The sequence below is a fragment of the Rutilus rutilus genome (genome assembly GCF_951802725.1).
Source record: "Rutilus rutilus genome assembly, chromosome: 1".
NCBI classification, from domain to species: Eukaryota; Metazoa; Chordata; class Actinopteri; order Cypriniformes; family Leuciscidae; genus Rutilus; species Rutilus rutilus.
The window spans coordinates 74,614,473-74,633,976 of record NC_140209.1 but is presented as its reverse complement, the minus strand read 5'-3'; the positions used below and the strand labels follow the sequence as shown (position 1 = coordinate 74,633,976).

Here is a 19,504-nt window from a genome sequence, read left to right as displayed (position 1 = left end):
AAGCCACTGAGTGAGACAAACGGACCAAAATACCTTAATAGTGGTGTAAAACACTCATAAACTACAGGAAGTGTTTGGTCAAGACTAGCTGCAAAGCTGAAAGCAGAATCAAAGATACACAGCTCCCTCAAAAGCACTAAAATACATTAATCCTGTTTTATACAATCTTAAGATAAGTGATATCTACTAGATCTCACCCTCCTTTCTGTGGCAGATTTACCAGCTCTAACAGAATCATGTGAATTCTGACTCAACACTAGGTATGCAAACAACGATTAAATCACTAAATTATAAATTACTATATACAAAAACAGCACAATTTAAGTCTTAACTTGTAAGAAGTAGAATATACATATATGGAAAATACATTATCCATTAAATATTATAATCCCCTGCAATTATTTGCATTACAGTGCAGCACCAAATGAATGCAGCACAAAATGAATGCTTAATGTCACTTCAGTATTACTCACTGAAAAAAACACAACAGTAAAATGGCACAATGACAACCTCGCTTATATTGAACATCAAACTTTTATCAACAAAACAAATAGGACAGATGGCATAATATACCCCCATTGTAACACTGATAAATGAAGGTCTTAGTGTTTTCCCCTAAATTTAAAACAAATGCTTAGTTTGTGGTTCATTAGTATTAATGAAAATACATCAATAATAAAATAGTACAATGATAAATTCACTTATATTAAACATTGGACTTTTATTAACAAAATTGATAAGAAGGATGATATGCTATACCAACGTTGTAACAAATAAATAAAAGATCTTTGGATTGCTTAGTTTGTGGCTCATTATTATTTTGAATGAAAAACACAACTACTATAGAACAAAGACAAACTTACTTATATTAAACAAAGAAATGCAACTTTTATTTATAACTTTTAAACTCCGGCATCGTCCTGTCAGTCATTGCACCTTACTTTAGTCATGTGACTCCTGTGGCTCAACTTACCTCAGTATCTCCAATTTACAATTTATATTCTTCAGTCCAGTGCAGAGCAGCTTCACTCCTGAATCCTGCAGATTATTATTGTTCATGTTCAGCTCTTTCAGATTGGTATCTGATCCAAGAACTGCAGCCAGAGCTGAACAGCTTTTTTCTGTTAAGTTACAATCATTTAACCTACAATAAATCACAACACAGAATTAGATGGCACACATACAATACATTTTCTATAAACAAATATTAAATACATTTTCCATTTTTTTTTTTATACATAAACAGCATACAATGCATTCAAACAGCATTCATCTACAAAAAATACTATTTCTAGTACATTAGCATTTTTTATTCAGTGACAAATTTCCTAGATAAAATTAAGCATGTTTGAAAAAAAATATTTGCGTTAAGATTTATAGCTATAGGATTTCTTCTCTATTTCTGTCACCTGATGGAGTTTGGGTTCTTGCCACTGTTGCCTCTGGCTTGCTTAGTTGGGGACACTTAAAATTCAACAATATTATTGACTTAACTTGATTGCACTGACACTATTAGATGAGACAGTTCACAGTTTTATGGCAAGTTAAAGGCCTTTCACTATAATTCTAAAAATGCCTTCATTCACATGTACATGTCTTTTTGTTATAAAATCTTTAGTGATTTAAGTAAAGCTAAGATTACTTAAACCTAAGATAGGGGTGTGTGATATGACGATTTTTGATCGTGGACAATTAAAATGTCTCCACGATCTGCTTTTGAAGAAATATCGTAGAATCGTGCATTATATCTGTTCTGGCGCCTCTGTCCCAACATACTGAACAACGCGACGTATATTCACATAAAATCTTAAAGCAGCGGAACAGGACACTGCAGTTCACAAAAGTTCACAATTTGCATGTGTTTTAATGCCTTGTCGGTTAAACATTTAATTCGCATGCTGATGCGCTGTTCTAACGTGTGCGTTTCTCAGTGCGTACATGTGAAGCTCACATGCACTAAAAGCCTGTCTACCAGCGCCTGGATACTGGACTAAGTTATCGTTCGAGTCTTATTGTGCTTATACTGTTAAATACACACAAGGTTTACATAAACAAAGTCGGTTATGTCTAAAGTGAAAGCAAACTTGAGAAAATTGAGAGAAAATCTGCTTGTCAAATGCGTGTATATTAGACGCGTCGCGCGCAACTCTTAAAGATACAGTAGTAATAGTAAACACGCTGCCGCTTGTCCTTAAAGGGATAGTTCACCCAAAAATAAAAATGATCTCATCATTTACGCACTCTAATGTTTTTCCAAACCTGTATTAATTTCCTTCTAATATTTTCTAATATTTTTCTAATATTAATATTTTGAAGAATGTGGCTATCCAAACAGTAGCTGGTCCCCATTGACTTCCATAGGAGAAAAATGTACTATGGAAGTCACTGGGGTACATCAACTGTTTGGTTACCCACATCCTTCCAAATAACTTTTATTTTCAACACAATAAAGGAACTTATTCGAGTTTAAAACAACTTGAGAGAGTAAATTATGATAATTTGAATTTTTAGGAGAACTATCCCTTTAATGTTAATAAAACAACACAATGCAAAGAGAAAATCACTCACTGCCCTTGACTGATAACTTTAATAGTAGCTTTAATAAGTATCAATGTATAATTTGTTATGTCTGTTTTGTTTTATTTTCATATTTGTTCATTTAATTACTTTCTTCAATGCTACTGTTAAATACACCTACTGTAGCTGAAAACATAAAGCACTGTTTAGCCTATTTAATTTGTATATTAAGTTGTGTATGTGTAATGTGTATCTTTGATCTTAATATTTAATAACAAAGAAAATAATGACAAATATTTTTATCTTCTCCCCTGTCTGCCATTTTTTTTTTTTTTTTTTTTTTTTTTACCTAAGGCTTTGTTTTTAAAATAGTGACATTAGACTGGCTGTAATGCTAAGTCACAAAATAGTAAAACCAACATAAAAAGAATCGTGATAAAATCGTGAATCGTGATTTTCCTGAAAAAAATCGTGATATGATATTTTTGCCATATCGCCCACCCCTAACCTAAGAACCTAAGAAATTGTATTTGTATTATTTCAAGATTAAGTTTAACCAATGACTGATGCCGATATCTTAGAGAGCAGGGTGATCAATGGGTGATATATCATTAATTTAAAGATAGTAAAAAAGCATCCATAAGAATTACTGAAATTACATTTATAGTTTATTTTACTTAATATTCACTAAATAAAAAAAAACATTGAAAAAAAAACATTTTGAACGTTTTTTGTAGAAAAAACTACTTTAAATGTGTACATCACCTATTATACAACAGGCTTTTGATAAATGTTTATTTGTAAATCTCTCAATCTACATATTACCTTACATTATTATTACATTAAACTACAGAATTACTGATAAAAATAAGCATTTAAAATGTCTAATTACTAGGAGATACAGAGGGACTGTCACGGTGTGGTGCAGGCAGAAGACGACGAAGGAGAATCTAAAGTTCCAATGCAAACATTTACTCACAATATAAATAATACAGGTACATAGAAGATGGGCAGAAGGTTCACACACACACTAAATACGACGGAGATCGGACAAGGACTGACTGAACAGGGGTGCGTTTCCCGAAAGCATCGTTAACTAGCCAACTATGGTCGCAAGATCCCTCGTTACCAATAGAGTTCAATGGACATTGCGATGAACTTCGGGAAACGCACCCCAGAATGGAACTTAAATACAAACACACATTACACTGATTAACAGAACACAGGCGAGATAGATGACGATTAGTGGTCGACCGATATTGGTTTTTTGATGGCCGATGCCGATGCTGATATCTTAGAGAGCAGGATGGCTGATGGCCGATGTAAAGCCGATATTATACTTTATATTTATTTTAATCAATATTTTATAAATTTTAAATAAATTAGAAAACAAATCTTTAAAATAAACATGCTTAGATGGCAACTTCTTGAATCTGCAATCCTATTACAGTATTTTTCACAAATAAAGTAATTGTTTAAAAATATATGAATATGTGAATAAAAAGGAAGCAAACACTGTAACAGGGTACTCAGTAATCTGGTAATATCGTGCGCACTGGTAATCATATTTTTTTCAAATAAAGACAAGGTAACGCTAATATTGCATACAGCACACAGTGAAAACAATATGAATATGACACAGTGGCCAACTGGATATAGCACAGCATATTTTAAAATGAAGGATTTAAAGGATTTTTCGATCGCGTCTCCTGTGAAGCTGATCTTCTGTTCGCATTCACTCACTTCACTCGACCGTCACTCGCAGTCACACGTTTATCAAGCTACAAATGCACACCTCACAAGATATCACAGCTGGATTCCATTACATCTGCAAGGTTTGTGATATTAAATGTTTATTAGATATTCAGAGATTTGTTTAAATGATGTAGATGCGCATTTGCTGAATGTTGACAGTAAATGAGAAAGTATTTTAGCCTGATTGTTTGCCTTTTCTGTTACAAATAATATAAAAGCAACACTTTACTTTTTCGCATACCATTTACTTTCTTTGTTTACCAGTTCTGTCTAACAAACTATTAGATATGACTGACAGAGATTGTAAACTAATGAAGACAGAGAATGTGAGTGAGCGCTGTGTGATCAGGCGCTGGTGTTCTCAGCACCGCCCGTCAAAATAAAAGTCTGGAGCGCTGTCAAAATAAAAGTCCCGCTTCCAACACATCGGCCAATCAGAAAAACGTATCGGCCGATGCCGATATTTTAAAAGTGCCAAATAACGGCTTATATATCGGCCTTGGCGATATATCGGTCGACCACTAATGACGATGATGACTAAACAGGTGACACAACTGAACTGATTATGACGGTAACCATAGAAAGGCAAATAGGAACCAAGCAAAACTCGAACTGAAAGTCCAAACAAACACTGACACGTGACAGGGACAACTAATATATGATGTGGTAATATATATGTACTTTATTTAAGCCTGTTTTATAAAAATCTCAATGTTTTTATATTATAACCTTTCAGAATCTCATCTTACTTTTTGGCAATATAAATAACATCTGTACCAAATTACATTATTTCCCCAATTATTTTTCCACAAGTATGAGTATGAGCTAATATATAATTCTATACAAGTCATTAAAGTCTGGTGTATCATATGATACAAGACAAACATGCAAACGTTTTTACATGGTCTTTTATATTTTTTCTAAAGGTTTGATAAACTGTCTCCACACAAAAAAAAACAATTCTGACTATTATTTCATATGTCAGGCTTTACAGGGATAAGTTCATGTTCATGATGAGGAATCACTATAGAGTAATGTAGAAAAAGACATTTTTCAGATGAGAGCAAAACATGACAAAATATATTAAAATACTTACAGAGCTCTTCTGGAGGTTTTGATGACTGCCGATAATCTAATGAGACACTCGTCTGATTTCTTGAATTTCTGAAGCTCAAACTCCTCCAGCTCCTCCTCTGATGTCAACAACACAAAGACCAAAGCAGACCACTGGGCAGGTGAAAGGTCACCAGATGAGAGACTTCCTTTGCTAAGGTGGGTCTGAATCTCCTTCACCAGAGTTTGGTCGTTCAGTTCATTCAGACAGTAGAACAGATTGATGGATCTCTCTGCAGGAAGATTATCTTCTAATTTCTGCTTTATGTACTGAACTATTTCCTTGTTTCTCTGGTCATTGCCATCTTGCTGTATCAACAGACCTCGTAAGAGTCGTCGATTGGACTGGAGCGACAGACCGAGGAGGAAGCGAAGGAAAAGGTCCAGGTGTCCATTGTCACTCTCGAGCGCCTTGTCCACTGCAGTCTTGAGAAAATCAATCATGGTTTCATTTCTGTTTTCCTGTTCTGTAGACTCATGATCAAACACACTTGTCTTGTTGATGTCTAGAAACAGATGTGCATAAAGGGCTGCAATAAACTCTTGAATGCTCAAGTGAACAAAGCAATACATGGTACCAAGAACGATCCCTGTTTCCTCCTTAAAGATCTGGGTACACATGCCTGAGTACACTGATGCCTTATAGACGTCAATACCACAGGCTTCCAGGTCTGTGTCATAGAAGATCAGGTTGTTTCTTTCCAGCTGATGAAATGCCAGTTTCCCCAGTGAAAGGATGGCGTCTTTATCCCAGGAAACATCTGGTGTGTATTCTCCATCATACTTTCGGCGGCTCTGCTGGATCTGAAAGTGGAGAAAGTGTGTGTACATTTGTGTCAGAGTCTTGGGAGTGTCTTCAGTGTTTGATTCCTGCAGTGTTTTAGAGATCGCATCAGCCTGAGTGTTTTTCACATCATTTATTTTCTCCTCCAGAATGTTCTGGAGAACCGTGGCTGAAATCCAGCAGAAGACTGGGATGTGGCACATGATAAAGAGACTCTTTGATTGTTTAATGTGGTCTAGGATTGTGTTGGCCTGATTCTCATCGGTGAATCTTTTTTTGAAGTACTCTTGCTTTTGTGCATCACTGAATCCTCGTATCTCTGTCAGCCGGTCGATGCAGTCAGGAGGAATCTTACTGGCAGCTGCTGGTCTGGTGGTGATCCAGATGAGAGCAGAAGGAAGCAGATTTCCCTTCACGAGGTTCGTTAGGAGAACATCCAGAGAGGCTGGTGACGATACATCACTCCACGTCTCATTACAATCAAACTTCAGAGGAAGGCGACATTCGTCCAGTCCATCAAGGATGAACAGCACTTTGAATTGATTCCTTCTTGTAAGGTTCAGTCCTTTTGTCTCTGGGAAAAATTTAGTTATAAGGTCCATTAAACTGAGTTTATCTTTCTCCTTTAAGTTCATCTCTCTGAATGGAAGAGGAAATATGAAGCTGATATCTTGATTTTCTTTTCCTTCAGCCCAGTCCAGAACAAACTTTTGCACAGAGACTGATTTCCCGATGCCAGCGACTCCTTTTGTCAGTACAGTTCGGATCTCCTCGTCTTGTTCAGGAGCTTCAAACAAATTTGTGCATTTAACCTGTATCTCTTGTGCTTCATGACGCCTGGAAGCAACTTCAATCTGTCTCACCTCATGTTCAGTATTGACCTGTTCACTGCCGCCCTGAGTGATATAGAGATCTGTGTAGATGTTATTCAGAAGTGTGGAGTCACCTTGCTTCGCAATTCCTTCAAACACACATTGATACTTCTTCTTTAGGCCACATTTCAGCTGATGAATGAAGAGCAGCTCATCTAAACACAGGAACAGAAAATAGACAGTTTTAGTCTTCATTTTCTCTCCTACATTTATAAGAGACAATCTGACAGATGATCATGAGTCTCTAACCTTCTAGAGCATCGGCAGCTTCATCTCGCTTCATCTCTCTCAGGTAATGTAGTGTGAGATCAAGAGCTGATTCTTTGATACTGGATCTGTTCTCATTAAAGTCCTTCACAAAGTGTTGTGTGTTCTCCTTTTGTAATATTTTCTTAAACTTCTTCAGCTCATTCTTCAGAAACGTGATTATTTTTCTCTCAAGATCCTACAAACAAAAGTAAGAGAAAAGACACAATTTAAACCAAATTGTACATCTACATTTTGTCAACACAATTTATTCTATAACTATAATATCTATAAAAAAAATCCAGCTAAAAGACTAACATGTTAACCAGCTGATATTTTTAACAAATAGAAAAATAAAAAAAATATAAGTGCTTCAGAGGAAAAAATGGATCTGGAGGAATTCAATAAAATGTCTTTGTTCAATAACATATTTGTTTGTTAGAATATTAAACATTTATAAAAATGTGTTTTACTACCTGGAAGATTCCTAGAAGATTGTCTTTGAAATTCTCGTGGTTCCTGTGAGTCTGAACGTCTGAGTCTAATGTCTCATATTGAAGCCTGTAATCAAATAAATCAAATAAATACTGATTTTCCAGGCAAAATTTCACAGAAAGAGAAAAAGCATTAGCTGTGAATACTCTGATAAATATTTATCAGATCAAATATTTATCAGAGTAGTCAATAAGAAATATCATGATAAATGATTCAATGATAAATAATGATAAATATTGGATCTAAAAATGTTTCATGATTGGTATTCGCTGATACAACTTTAAAACACAGACAACGTGTGACAAAAAATTAGAAACTCATGAAATACCTTTTATTAGATGATGGTGTTTTCTCACTGAAGTTTGGTCCATAACCTTTAGACTGATCACTCTTCAGAGACACAGAGCTGGACACATGTGAGGCTGATCTTACACTGATGACACAAAGAACAGAGAGAAAACAATTTACAACAGGAGATACTTTAGTCTCATTTGAAAAGGTTTAATGTTGCAAATAGTAATTAAATGCAGTATAGCTGTGCATTTGTCCATTTATGACTACAGTCGGATGGATAAATATATATACGTTTAGTTTCATGATCTATTTTCCATAGTGTATTTGTGTCTCCTTGTGGCTGCCTGTGTAATTGTGTTACTGGAATGAGTTTCATAAGGTTCTCAGGAACTGAGTTTTATTGAGACTTATTGTTTCATTCAGTCAAGTTCAATCATATACACCACTGTAGACAAATAATACAACAATATAATGCAATGTAAACACACAAAATACCTTTTATTAGATGATGGTGTTTTCTCACTGAAGTTTGGTACATGACCTTTAGACCGATCACTCTTCAGAGACACAGAGCTGGACACATGTGAGCCTGATCTTACACTGATGACACAAAGAACAGAGAGAAAACACTTTAGTAAAGGAGGATCAACTGTGTGTGAAAGACATCTGTGTCTTTATCTAATCCTCCACAGAAATACACACACTCACACAATTTACTGTTTTATTGGTAACTACTATTTTATTTTACTGGCTCACATTAGTTTAACAATTTCTTTAATATATATGAGAGAGATTTAATATGTTAAGAAATACTTCACTCTAATTTATGAGAACATTTCAAGTTTTTGTTTATTGACAGAAATAGAGAGCAGAAATGTCTGTGTGACACAGTTGTGTTAGCATACTTGAATTAAATTAAGTGTATAGTTGTTTCCTAATGTCTGTCAATAATTGTATGATCTAAAAACTGAAGTCATTTATTTGAATTAATTCAGCGTCTAGAAGGTTATTAACAAATTATTAACTGTGATATTTTCTATAGAGCAAACAGGGCTTTATAGACAATGTCAGAGTTAATTTAAGAAGTTAAAAATAGAAATTGTGCAAAGCATGTGCAAATATGCTGAAAGTTGTGTTATTGACAGGGAAACACAAAGTCCAGTGGAGTTTAAACTGATGAAAACAGACGCAGTCTTACCTGTGTTTCTCTGAGAGACTCATCTGAGAGAGAGAGTCCTTTCCTCTTTCCTCTGACATACTGCAGCTAAACTGACACTGAAAACTGATCAGCACTGCTTTCTGGAAACACTCAATCCTTCAGCATCACCTGGAAATGACACCATTTTACACAGATGAAGAACATCTTATTTAAGACAATAATGAAGAATGCTGAGTTATCATCAACAACAGCAAAAACAATATATAAAATAAAGTGAGTTACAGACAAATATATTGCCATGTAAAATAACCGAATGGTCTTAATCATTTCTGATTGTTTAATGAGTTTAACTGACTCTAAATATTAATTCATTGGGGAACAGAAATTGTGTTTAAAACTTTGAGTGGGAAAATTGAAGCTGATTTGTTATATTCTCTATTACAGTTTAATATCATTTTACAATCAGATTTACCCAATCTTTATTAATTGTTGAATCGTTTGTCATTTAATCATTACTTCAAGTTCACAATGATGATTGATTTCATTACTTTCAAATGATCCTAAAATAACTGATTGAGTAAAAGCATAATTATAATAGACATACTGTATAACTACTAACCATAATTGCTATATTTGAACTGAGATATTCAGTTTAATAACAGCAGATTGTTGTTCATTGACGTCAGGCTTCATCTGTCTGTCTACTGTAAATGTCTGCTTCAAAAATACTTTCGATTTCACATCACAAAAACAACAGCCTAAAACTGAAGAGGAAATGGGGGAAAACTTTCAGAAACATATTCGTTTTCAATAAACCTTTCTCAATAAAACTACATGTTTTAACTTCAAAAGATTGTAATTTCTGGCAGATTCTTCGTCTGTTCGGAGTAGCAGAAGAACAGCCTTCTGTAACTTCACATTTAAATCACGCTTTATATACAAAGTTCCTAATAATTACAAATGACTTTAATGGAGAATGTATTAATAATAATAATTATATGAATTTATAAGTATTTTAAACTCAGTAACGCTTGTTGTCAGTCCGCGCGCGTCGTTCTCAGAATATCTTGCTGGTCTCGATGGATTGTGGATTAAACACATAAATGGCCGCTAGTGTATGGAAGTAAAATAATGCCAAATGTTCTTGAAACAAAAAGCCTGTTGAATTGCACTACTTGAAAAAAAATAGGCATTGCATTAACCATGCTTGCATTTTAATGCATTGTATTTTTAGGGCTTGCATTTTTATGGGCTGAAATTCAACATGGTTGAATATTTAAGCTGTGAATATTTCAATTAAAAACATTTCAAACACATTTTCATTATTACAAATTCAATAATCCATATTCACCTTTCATATTTCACTTCCAAAATATTCAAACTGTTTAAAAATACAACCTATAATATTCAACAGGCAATTTTCGGTCCATTTTATTTCGCTTTGCAAATTCGCTTCCACAAATTCAGTGGTTCAAATTCGACAGTAAATTCAACTGAACTGCAGGAAAAGCAGTAGATTACCGAGATACTCTCCATCTGCTGTTACTCAACCTCACCAGCAGGTGGTGCAAAAGCTTGTGTTGTTGACGAAGACAGAGCAACAGTTAGAGCAAGCCATTCATTCATAAAATGAAAATGATTATCTGTGTCAGTATATATGCGGAAAAGATGATAAAGACACAAAAGCTGTGTTTATGTTTCATTCAATAACTTAATTGTTGCTTTCCCTGTGTAGCCTACATGTCATCAGCTTTCTCTCAATACCTCACACTCGAGGATTCCCCTTCTGTCGGGACAAAACGCTTAACGTAGTTTATGGACTAATACAGTGATATAAAAGACCAAACTCGCACCTTATTGGGGCTGTAGGCTACTATATAGGCTCGATGGACTAAGAATATGAACGTAACGCGCAAAGTTTCATGAAGAGCGTTTCGTGATATACTGGCATAAAATCAACACTTTATCAATACTAACACTTTCTCTTATCTTTTCTCTCTCTCTCTCTCTCTCTCTACAGTATAGTATAGTAGGCTATGCCTACGTGTATTGCATTAGCTTAAACTGGGAAGAGTCATAGCACTTGCATATTGTTGTCCTCTTATTGTTAGTTTAACTGTAAATCGCTTTGGATAAAAGCGTCTGCTAAATAAATGACTAAATGTAGCCTAATAAATGTAAAATTGGCTTGACATTGGACATTCGCACATTTAGGGACCGTCTCAAAAGTTGCATAAAACATTGGCATACACGTTTCTAACTTCAATAGTAAACTTTAATTTATTTGAATAAATATCAAAAATCCAAAGGGTGCGCATTATGCCTGACACTACATGAACACTTTACAGTTGGTTTTATGACTGTAAGTCGTTCTATTCAAATGCTATCGAAGTTAGAAACGTGTATACCTATGTCGTACACTTTAGAGACGGTCCCTAAATGTGCGAACGTCCAACGTCAAGCCAACTTTATGCCAGTCTATCACTGGGAAACGCTCAGCATTAAACTTTGCGCGTTATTCTGAGTCCATCTGCTTGCCTGCAAGTTTGGTCTTTTATATCACTGTAATTAGTTCATTAAGCTATACGTTAAGCATTTTATATGTCCAGCTGGGGAATCCTTAAGTACTGAGGGAAACCCTAATAGCTTGCATGCAGCACATCGCCACAATATAAAGTTAAGGCAACTAAACAACCAAGAGAAATATATGTCAACCTCAAAAATGTAATATTGGATCTGTATATCCGCATCGGGGAATAACATTATAATCTTGTTCACGGTAGAGAAAGATGCTTGTAGGCTACACAGGGAAAGTAACCGTGAAGACACTGAATTTAACATAAAACCGCCGTCATAATAATCACAAATACATTTACATTGCTGTTAAATGAGTTTTATGAATGAATGGCTTGCTCTAACTGTTGCTGGTCTTCGTCAACAACAAGCGCTTTTGCACCACCTGCTGGTGAGGTTGAGTAACAGCAGATGGAGAGTATCTCGGTAATCTACTGCTTTTTTTCTGCAGTTCCGTTGAATTTACTGTCGAATTTGAACCACTGAATTTGTGGAAGCGAATTTGCAAAGCGAAATAAAATGGACAGAAAATTGCCTGTTGAATATTATAGGTTATATTTTTAAACAGTTTGAATATTTTGGAAGTGAAATATGAAAGGTGAATATGGATTATTGAATTTTTAATAATTAAAATGTGTTTGAAATGTTTTTAATTGAAATATTCACAGCTTAAATATTCAACCATGTTGAATTTCAGCCCATAAAAATGCAAGCCCTAAAAATACAATGCATTAAAATGCAAGCATGGTTAATGCAATGCCTATTTTTTTTCAAGTAGTGCAATTCAACAGGCTTTTTGTTTCAAGAACATTTGACATTATTTTACTTCCATACTAGTGTTATTAGATTTGGAGGCATTGTGCTAAATCTGGAGAAATGTTTTCTGGATCATAGATCAGATCTAATCCAGTGAGTAACAGGTTTGGGTATCAGGGCTCTCGTTTATAAAACTGTGCGTAGGATCCTGTGTACGTGTACGTGCGCCCGAAAGCCAAAAATGGCGTACGCCAAAAAAAATTCAGACTTATAAAACAGTTCGTCCGTTATCGATTATATATAATCTAAATGTTTATATCAGAAGTAAAACATTTTAAATCATTATTTTATTTATTTAAACTGTTATTGTGAGCATGCACTGTATTTATGATTATGACTCATAATGAAGATGTACGGTTTTCCTTCATCTGCGTTAGATATAGGCTAATGCGTCAGTTCCACTAAACGGCCCAGCGCGCTCACTGGCGCGGACATGTAGGAATGGATGGATGTTTGCTTCATGTGACAGGCTTGGTGATTGAAATTATAGTTGTATTATCTTTCTGTATATGTATAATTTTCTTAAAATGCTCTGTCTAAAAGCGACCAAAACGACATTTAACTCCAGCTCACCATCGGTTCGCCAAACTGCTCCGTCTCCAACACGTTCGTACACATAGGTCACAGTTTGCGTGCAGATGCGCACATTTTCCGTCAAGTTTGTTTTTATAAATCACATCTTATGCGTCGGAAGTGTCGTCCGCCTCTCTCAGGGCCTGTTCTGTGCGACGCAGCGGTGATAAACGAGGCCCAGATGCTTTTACTTTCGTTTTCCTCTTCTTCGTGTGTTTCACAGGAGGGTTTGGAACAGTTTCACACCGACACCTACTGCACTGGAGCGGGATATTATACCACATATATCCAGTGGTGGAAATGGGCAAAATTCACTGGGCGGACTCTATTTTGATATTATATCACATCTCTAAATCCTGTTTAAAACTTGTTAAATCGACACAAATGATTCATAATTGAAAAATAGAGCTGGATATGGCCAAAAATATCATCATAATTTGTTTGTTCACAATTAAAGTCCACAGAGTCAGCTACCTTTTAATTTAGGGCCCACATTTATTTTTTTATTTTTCTTCCTAAAATGTGTTTTATTATATTTTTCTGGATTCTATGTTTTATGATTGAATACAAATGTAGCATCAAATATGATGTGTTTTGAAATGAATAAAAACTTTCATTTTAAATGTAATCAGACAGTTTCAGTGTGTGTTTAACAGTAGTTTTTCTCAGATGAAACGGGGGAAGAGCAGCTCTAGAGATGAAGATCATGTGGAGTGTCCTCATACAGTGAGACTGTGTCTCTGTGTGTGTGTGTGTGTGTGTGTGTGTGTGTGTGTGTGTGTGTGTGTGTGTGTGCAGATGCTGAAAACACAGAGAGCCTCATACCTGTTTGAGTTTGTGTAGGAGACTGTTGTCATGTTGATTTATACTGTGTGATAGGCTGTTAGATTAATCCATTTAGACAATCAGCCATAGTTTCATTAAAACATATAATTATTTTAAATGATGTAGATCCCCTTTGTGCAGCTGCAGCGGAGAGCCCAGAGAGCCCAGCCGAGGAGTGGACGAGGCTGGCGATAGTGACGACTGCTCAGCTGGAGACGGCTCATCCGGACAATCCCACAGGCAAAAAGCTCAAGAAGAGAGCACAGCTATGGAAGGGCAAGGGGAAATTCACTTCCCAAAAGGCAGGCACCACATAGTCTATCCCAGTGTGTCACTGACTGTGTTGCACTTGGCAAAAAACACAGTAAATAGACAATGTCGGAAGTTAATTTTTTTTCTTTTTTTTTATAAGCCTGAGGTAGTCGTGCTTCTACGGCTGCTGTCTCCTCTGTTACGGCCTCTACTGCGTCCTCATCTGGCTCCAGTGTCCAAAGGACGAGACAGAGTTAGATGACAAGCTTTGTGAGAACACCAATTGGCCCTGTCAAACAAAGCAAAGTGGATGAGGAGTTATCTAAAATGATTGCACTGGATTTTCAACCTTTTTCAATCGTCAGTGACACTGGATTTAGAAGATTCTAGAAGGCAATTGATCCATCATACATTTTACCGAACCGAAAGACTATATCAAACACTCTGATGCCACAGCTCTACAGCAGAATTAAAGAAGAGGTGAAGGTGAAAGTCAGCAATCCCTCTGCTGTGTGTCTGACGACTGATACCTGGATGTCTCGGACAACTACAAGTTTTATGGCAGTCACTTGTCATTTTATCGATGAACATTTTACTCTTTCATCACCTCTTCTTGACTGCTTTTCATTCACTGACCGACATACTGCTGACAACCTGGCAGCCGAACTTAAAAAGATGTGTGAAGAGTGGGAATCTCAAACAAAGTGGTTGCTTGTGTGACTGACAATGCCAGCAACATGAAAGCAGCTTTCCGGAAAGCTGAATGGAAGCACTTGCCATGCTTTGCCCACACATTAAATCTGATTGTGAGGGAAAGCTTAAACCACATTCAAGGGACAGTGACACAAGTCAGGAGTGTTGATGAGTTTGTCTATCTATGTTTGTTCATGTTTATGCATGTTCATGGTATGAAGCAGAGGTGCTATCAGCATCTGGATGTGGTGGACCAGTACCTCTCCCTAACCCTGACCTGACCCTGACCCTGACCTGACCCTAACTCTAGCTGACTTACAAATGAGGAATACAACAAGCACTTTGTCTCGAGAGAAAGCAGTAAGAGAAGTGCTAGCAATACATGGTGTCAGTCATTGTCTGCAACAGTGAAAGCAAGGAGAGCACTTTCTGTGAAGATGTTTGTTGTTATTTTAACAGTCGTGAGGAGAATGCAGTTAAAGAGTTTCAGAATCAGTATACACAGTTTCTAGAGAACGTTATCGTGTGTGGCAGAGCCATAGAGAGAAAGAGTTGCGACACTCTTTGATGTCGCCGCTATGGCTGTCACGTGGTTCATGTAAGCCCCAATAGTTCCAAAACATACGCTGGCTGTCATGTTCTTCTATGGGACAGACAGCAGCGATTGTATTATTGAACGGTAAATATAAAATAAAACACACACCCAAGTACTTTTTCAGCTGTTATTGCATTATTGCATTTTGTTAATGTCAATTTTGCATTTGGAGATAAGTTTTAGGCTATATTTTTGGAGGGAAAAGCGTAGTGTTCATGTTCGCATGGGTAGTAGCACTGGCTTTAGCGGCTCTAACTTAACTTTTCCATATCATTCATCTGATAGACGTCTCATGATATTTATTTTAGCACAACTGGGCTGTATTAGGCTATTGATTTCCGTGATTTTGTTTATAAATTTTGATTCAGCCATTAGCCTACCTTCGTGATCACGCAAAGAGGTCTGCCGTGGCGGTCTGTTCAGAAATCGCTTAGAAGCTAGCTCACTTCTTCTGATGAAAGTGGCCACCCCCAGGACCACAACGTGAAACATTATCATGTTAAGAGAATATTATTTTAAGATTAAGCCATACACATTATCAAAACTATAACAGATTAAAAACGAATGTAAGCATGGCTGATACAAATGAAGGTTTTCAAATAAAATATTTTTTATTAAACAATGACAGACAACAAAAATGTGTGCTTGTGTGAGTGTGTGTGAACAAGAAAAACAAAAACCAGGGGCAGGTGATCCATGAAACAGACCGGACTGGTGATGGCCATAACAATCCTAGAGGTCCAGCATTGTTCTCACAAGCTGCTTCACTCAAGACAATAAAACATAATGAAAAGTTAGTATATCCCAAAAAAAATTTATTAAATAAAAGTTGCTATAAAGGTGGCAGCGATTCATTACCGAACTCTTAGCTGACGAAGTCGCGCTAGCTAACTAGCTAGCAGGCAGTGCTTGAAAATTGGTTGAAACAACCAACATAAAATATAAATAATTACGCTGTGCATGTACAAATGAAGACCAGTATAAGCATCGCAAAGGGCCTCTGATATAATATAGACAGTTGACAATTCAAAAGAGGTCGATATTTCAGCAACTTAACTCTGGAACAACTCGACGCGCAGCAATGTAAGTGAATGGTGTCCAACGCCCAAATGACAGTGTTTGGAACTATTCCGATCTTCATATCCCGGAAGTAGGCGGTTAAAAGCGCCGCCATTTTTTACAACGGAGGTCTATGGGAGTGTCGCAACTCTTTCTCTCTATGGCTCTGGTGTGTGGAGGCCTCGTATCCATAGTGTGGTCTCACTTAAGACAAGCCTCACTGCTTTCAAACCTATTTTATTTATCTGACCTCCTCTCAGAGGGTAAAGTAATATCTGTTCTGTTGAGTACAAGGTCTTGTAATATTATTATTATTATTTTTTTATGAATGTCAATATTTTTGTAAAGTTGTTTAATAATTCCAAATTGGTTCAATTCATGAATGTGTTGTTTTGTAATATTACATTTAATATAAATGTATTTTAATATCTACATTTTGTCATTTTATTTGTAGGCCTACCTAAAAAAAAAAAGTTATATCTGAATACAGAAAATGTATTTATTTTATAACAGCATATAACCTATACACTATATTATCAGAGCATATATGTTCATACATCATTTATATAGAGCATATATGTTCATACCGATACATGGCAACTGCTCAGAATCACTGTCATTTAGAAATAAGATCACGTGGGTGTTTGAATCGAGATCACAATCTTTTAACAAGTAATTGTGCCGCTCTATCATATAGTAGACAAACAAAACTGAAATTTAAGTCATTATTCACTAAAAATCTTTCCCTCTGCTGCCCTGCTTAATCCCCCAACAGCTCCAACGGGACCCCCAGCAGCACTTATTGGACCACCGAAGTCCCCAATTGGACAGTCAGTGTCCCTTTTAGCACCCTCAGTACAACCACAGCAGCTATCCCAGAACCTGGGGAAAAGACCCCACTCCCCAGAAGGACCTTCAGCAGCCTCCCCAGTTTCTCTTGAAAAAGGTAAAAAAGGAGCTATATGAAGAGTATTATAAATAAGTTGTAAGGCCCACAAAACCATACTCTTACTTTGTGTAATGTGAAACTGTAAACAAATTCAGAGTCCAGAAACATTTATTATTATTATAATCCTAAAAAAAAATTACACAACAGTTTTCAACATTAATAATAATAATAAATTACACAGTGTGTCCGTGAGCAAGGCAGTGAAGGTACTTTACTCCAGGGGCTCCAGGGGGATTGTCCCTGTAAATGCACTGTAAGTTGCTTAGGATAAAAGCTTCTGCCAAATGCATATATATATATAAATGTTTCTTGAGCATCAAATCATCATATTAGAATGATTTCTGAAGTATCATGTGACACAGAAGACTGGAGTAATGATGCTGAAAATGCAGCTTTGATCACAGAAATGAATTACGTTTAAAAATATAATCAAATAGAAAACTGTTTTTTTTTTTTTTTTTTAATATTTCACAATATTACTGTTTTTTGCTGTATTTTGGATCAAATAAAGCCTTGGAGCCTTGGAGACCGGAAGTCTTCTTTTAAAACATTAACAAATCTAACCGTTCTACTGATTTTGGCCACCACTGTATATACATTTTAAAACGATTATATGATTAGAACCTCTCATCAAATTCCATGAACTGCTGCTGTTTCATTACTTCAATAATGCCTGTGTTTGCCCATATTTTAGGACATTGTTTGGGTGTTTCGGTGTCTTCCTATTCGTGGTGCACAATATATTGACTCACTATCATTATTGCAATATCACGTTGTGCAATATCATATGAAAATGTTGCAGAAAGTATGCAATATTTCGTTTATTTTGTGGAGAGATGCGTCCGTTGACTGTGTGGCTTAGTTGTATTCGATTTAGAGTAATTGTTTCATTGGCCAGTTGCCCTGTCACATGCACGTGACAGGGCAACATGCCCTATAGAACACTACATGATGAGCGTGGCTCTGGGAGACAACGAAAAAATGGAGATCGGAGGCGAAAAATATCATAAATGGGGCCAATCAACTTTTGTGTTTTTACATATGTTTAAGAATATCTAAATTAATATCGTTATCACAATATTCATGATCAATATTCCAATATCACATTTTGTCAATTTCGTGCAACCCTAATTCCCATAGACACTTTGATGGAAATTGATTTGCAAGATCAACTGTCTATTCAAGGTTATAAAGTTGTGGAATGATAGGCTATTTTCAGCTGTGATTTCTTCACTGTGATGACATTATTCCAAACTGATTGTACAAGTCCTTCAGCGACTTTAGCCTGCTAATGGCAGAACCTGGTAATCCTTAAAGGAATAATTCACCTATAATGCATCATTTATGTATCAAGTGCTCACCGTGTGCTGCCTTCAATTCCTGAAACAAAGTTTTAGTTGGTCATGGAAAGACATTTTGACAAATAAAGCCCAGTCTTCATTATAAATTGTGCTTAAATATTTTAAATGTTTCCCTGTATTTAACAGATGAAGGTGTGGAAGGAGGCTGTCCTGCTCCCACTACTGTGCGGCCAAATAAAAGGAAAGGTGTGTTGATGTACTGCTTGTCCAGCTTTCTGAATAGGAGTGTGGTCTGAATGCCACAAAATTGATTAGTATAAGCTGCATAACCTATAGCTACAGTCTTCTGGCAATTATCTGGCAACATAATAGCATACATAAGTCAGAAAGTAACAATTTTTTTTTGGTTTTGGTTTTCACAGTCAAAAACATGTTAGTCTGCTATGAGAAAGCGATTAACAACTCCCAGGCAGCACAATAGAGATTCATTTGAATTCATGGATTTAACTTGTCTTTGTTTGCCAATATATTTATCACAACTGGCCAACCCTAAACTTTGTGTTGATTACAGTAAATTACCAGTGTTCAATACAACTTCTGTTCCATAATAACTACAATATGAAAACTGTAAC

At 36.0% G+C, this 19,504-nt stretch overlaps 1 protein-coding gene across 1 annotated transcript in view; it reads right to left on the bottom strand.

The window, feature by feature from the left end:
- Window positions 1–13,393, bottom strand: part of LOC311305875 (NACHT, LRR and PYD domains-containing protein 12-like) — a 126,218-nt gene extending 112,825 nt beyond the window's left edge. Inside the window, exons 1-8 of the mRNA XM_084433832.1 lie at window positions 13,199–13,393; window positions 9,275–9,403; window positions 8,572–8,676; window positions 8,111–8,215; window positions 7,764–7,848; window positions 7,291–7,486; window positions 5,369–7,196; window positions 974–1,144 (exon numbers count right to left, since the gene is read on the bottom strand). Of these exons, the coding sequence (XP_084289958.1) occupies window positions 974–1,144; window positions 5,369–7,196; window positions 7,291–7,486; window positions 7,764–7,848; window positions 8,111–8,215; window positions 8,572–8,676; window positions 9,275–9,333 (2,549 nt within the window). The 5' untranslated portion in view covers window positions 9,334–9,403; window positions 13,199–13,393. The remainder of the gene's footprint in view (window positions 1–973; window positions 1,145–5,368; window positions 7,197–7,290; window positions 7,487–7,763; window positions 7,849–8,110; window positions 8,216–8,571; window positions 8,677–9,274; window positions 9,404–13,198) is intronic.
- Window positions 13,394–19,504: the final 6,111 nt, after the last annotated feature.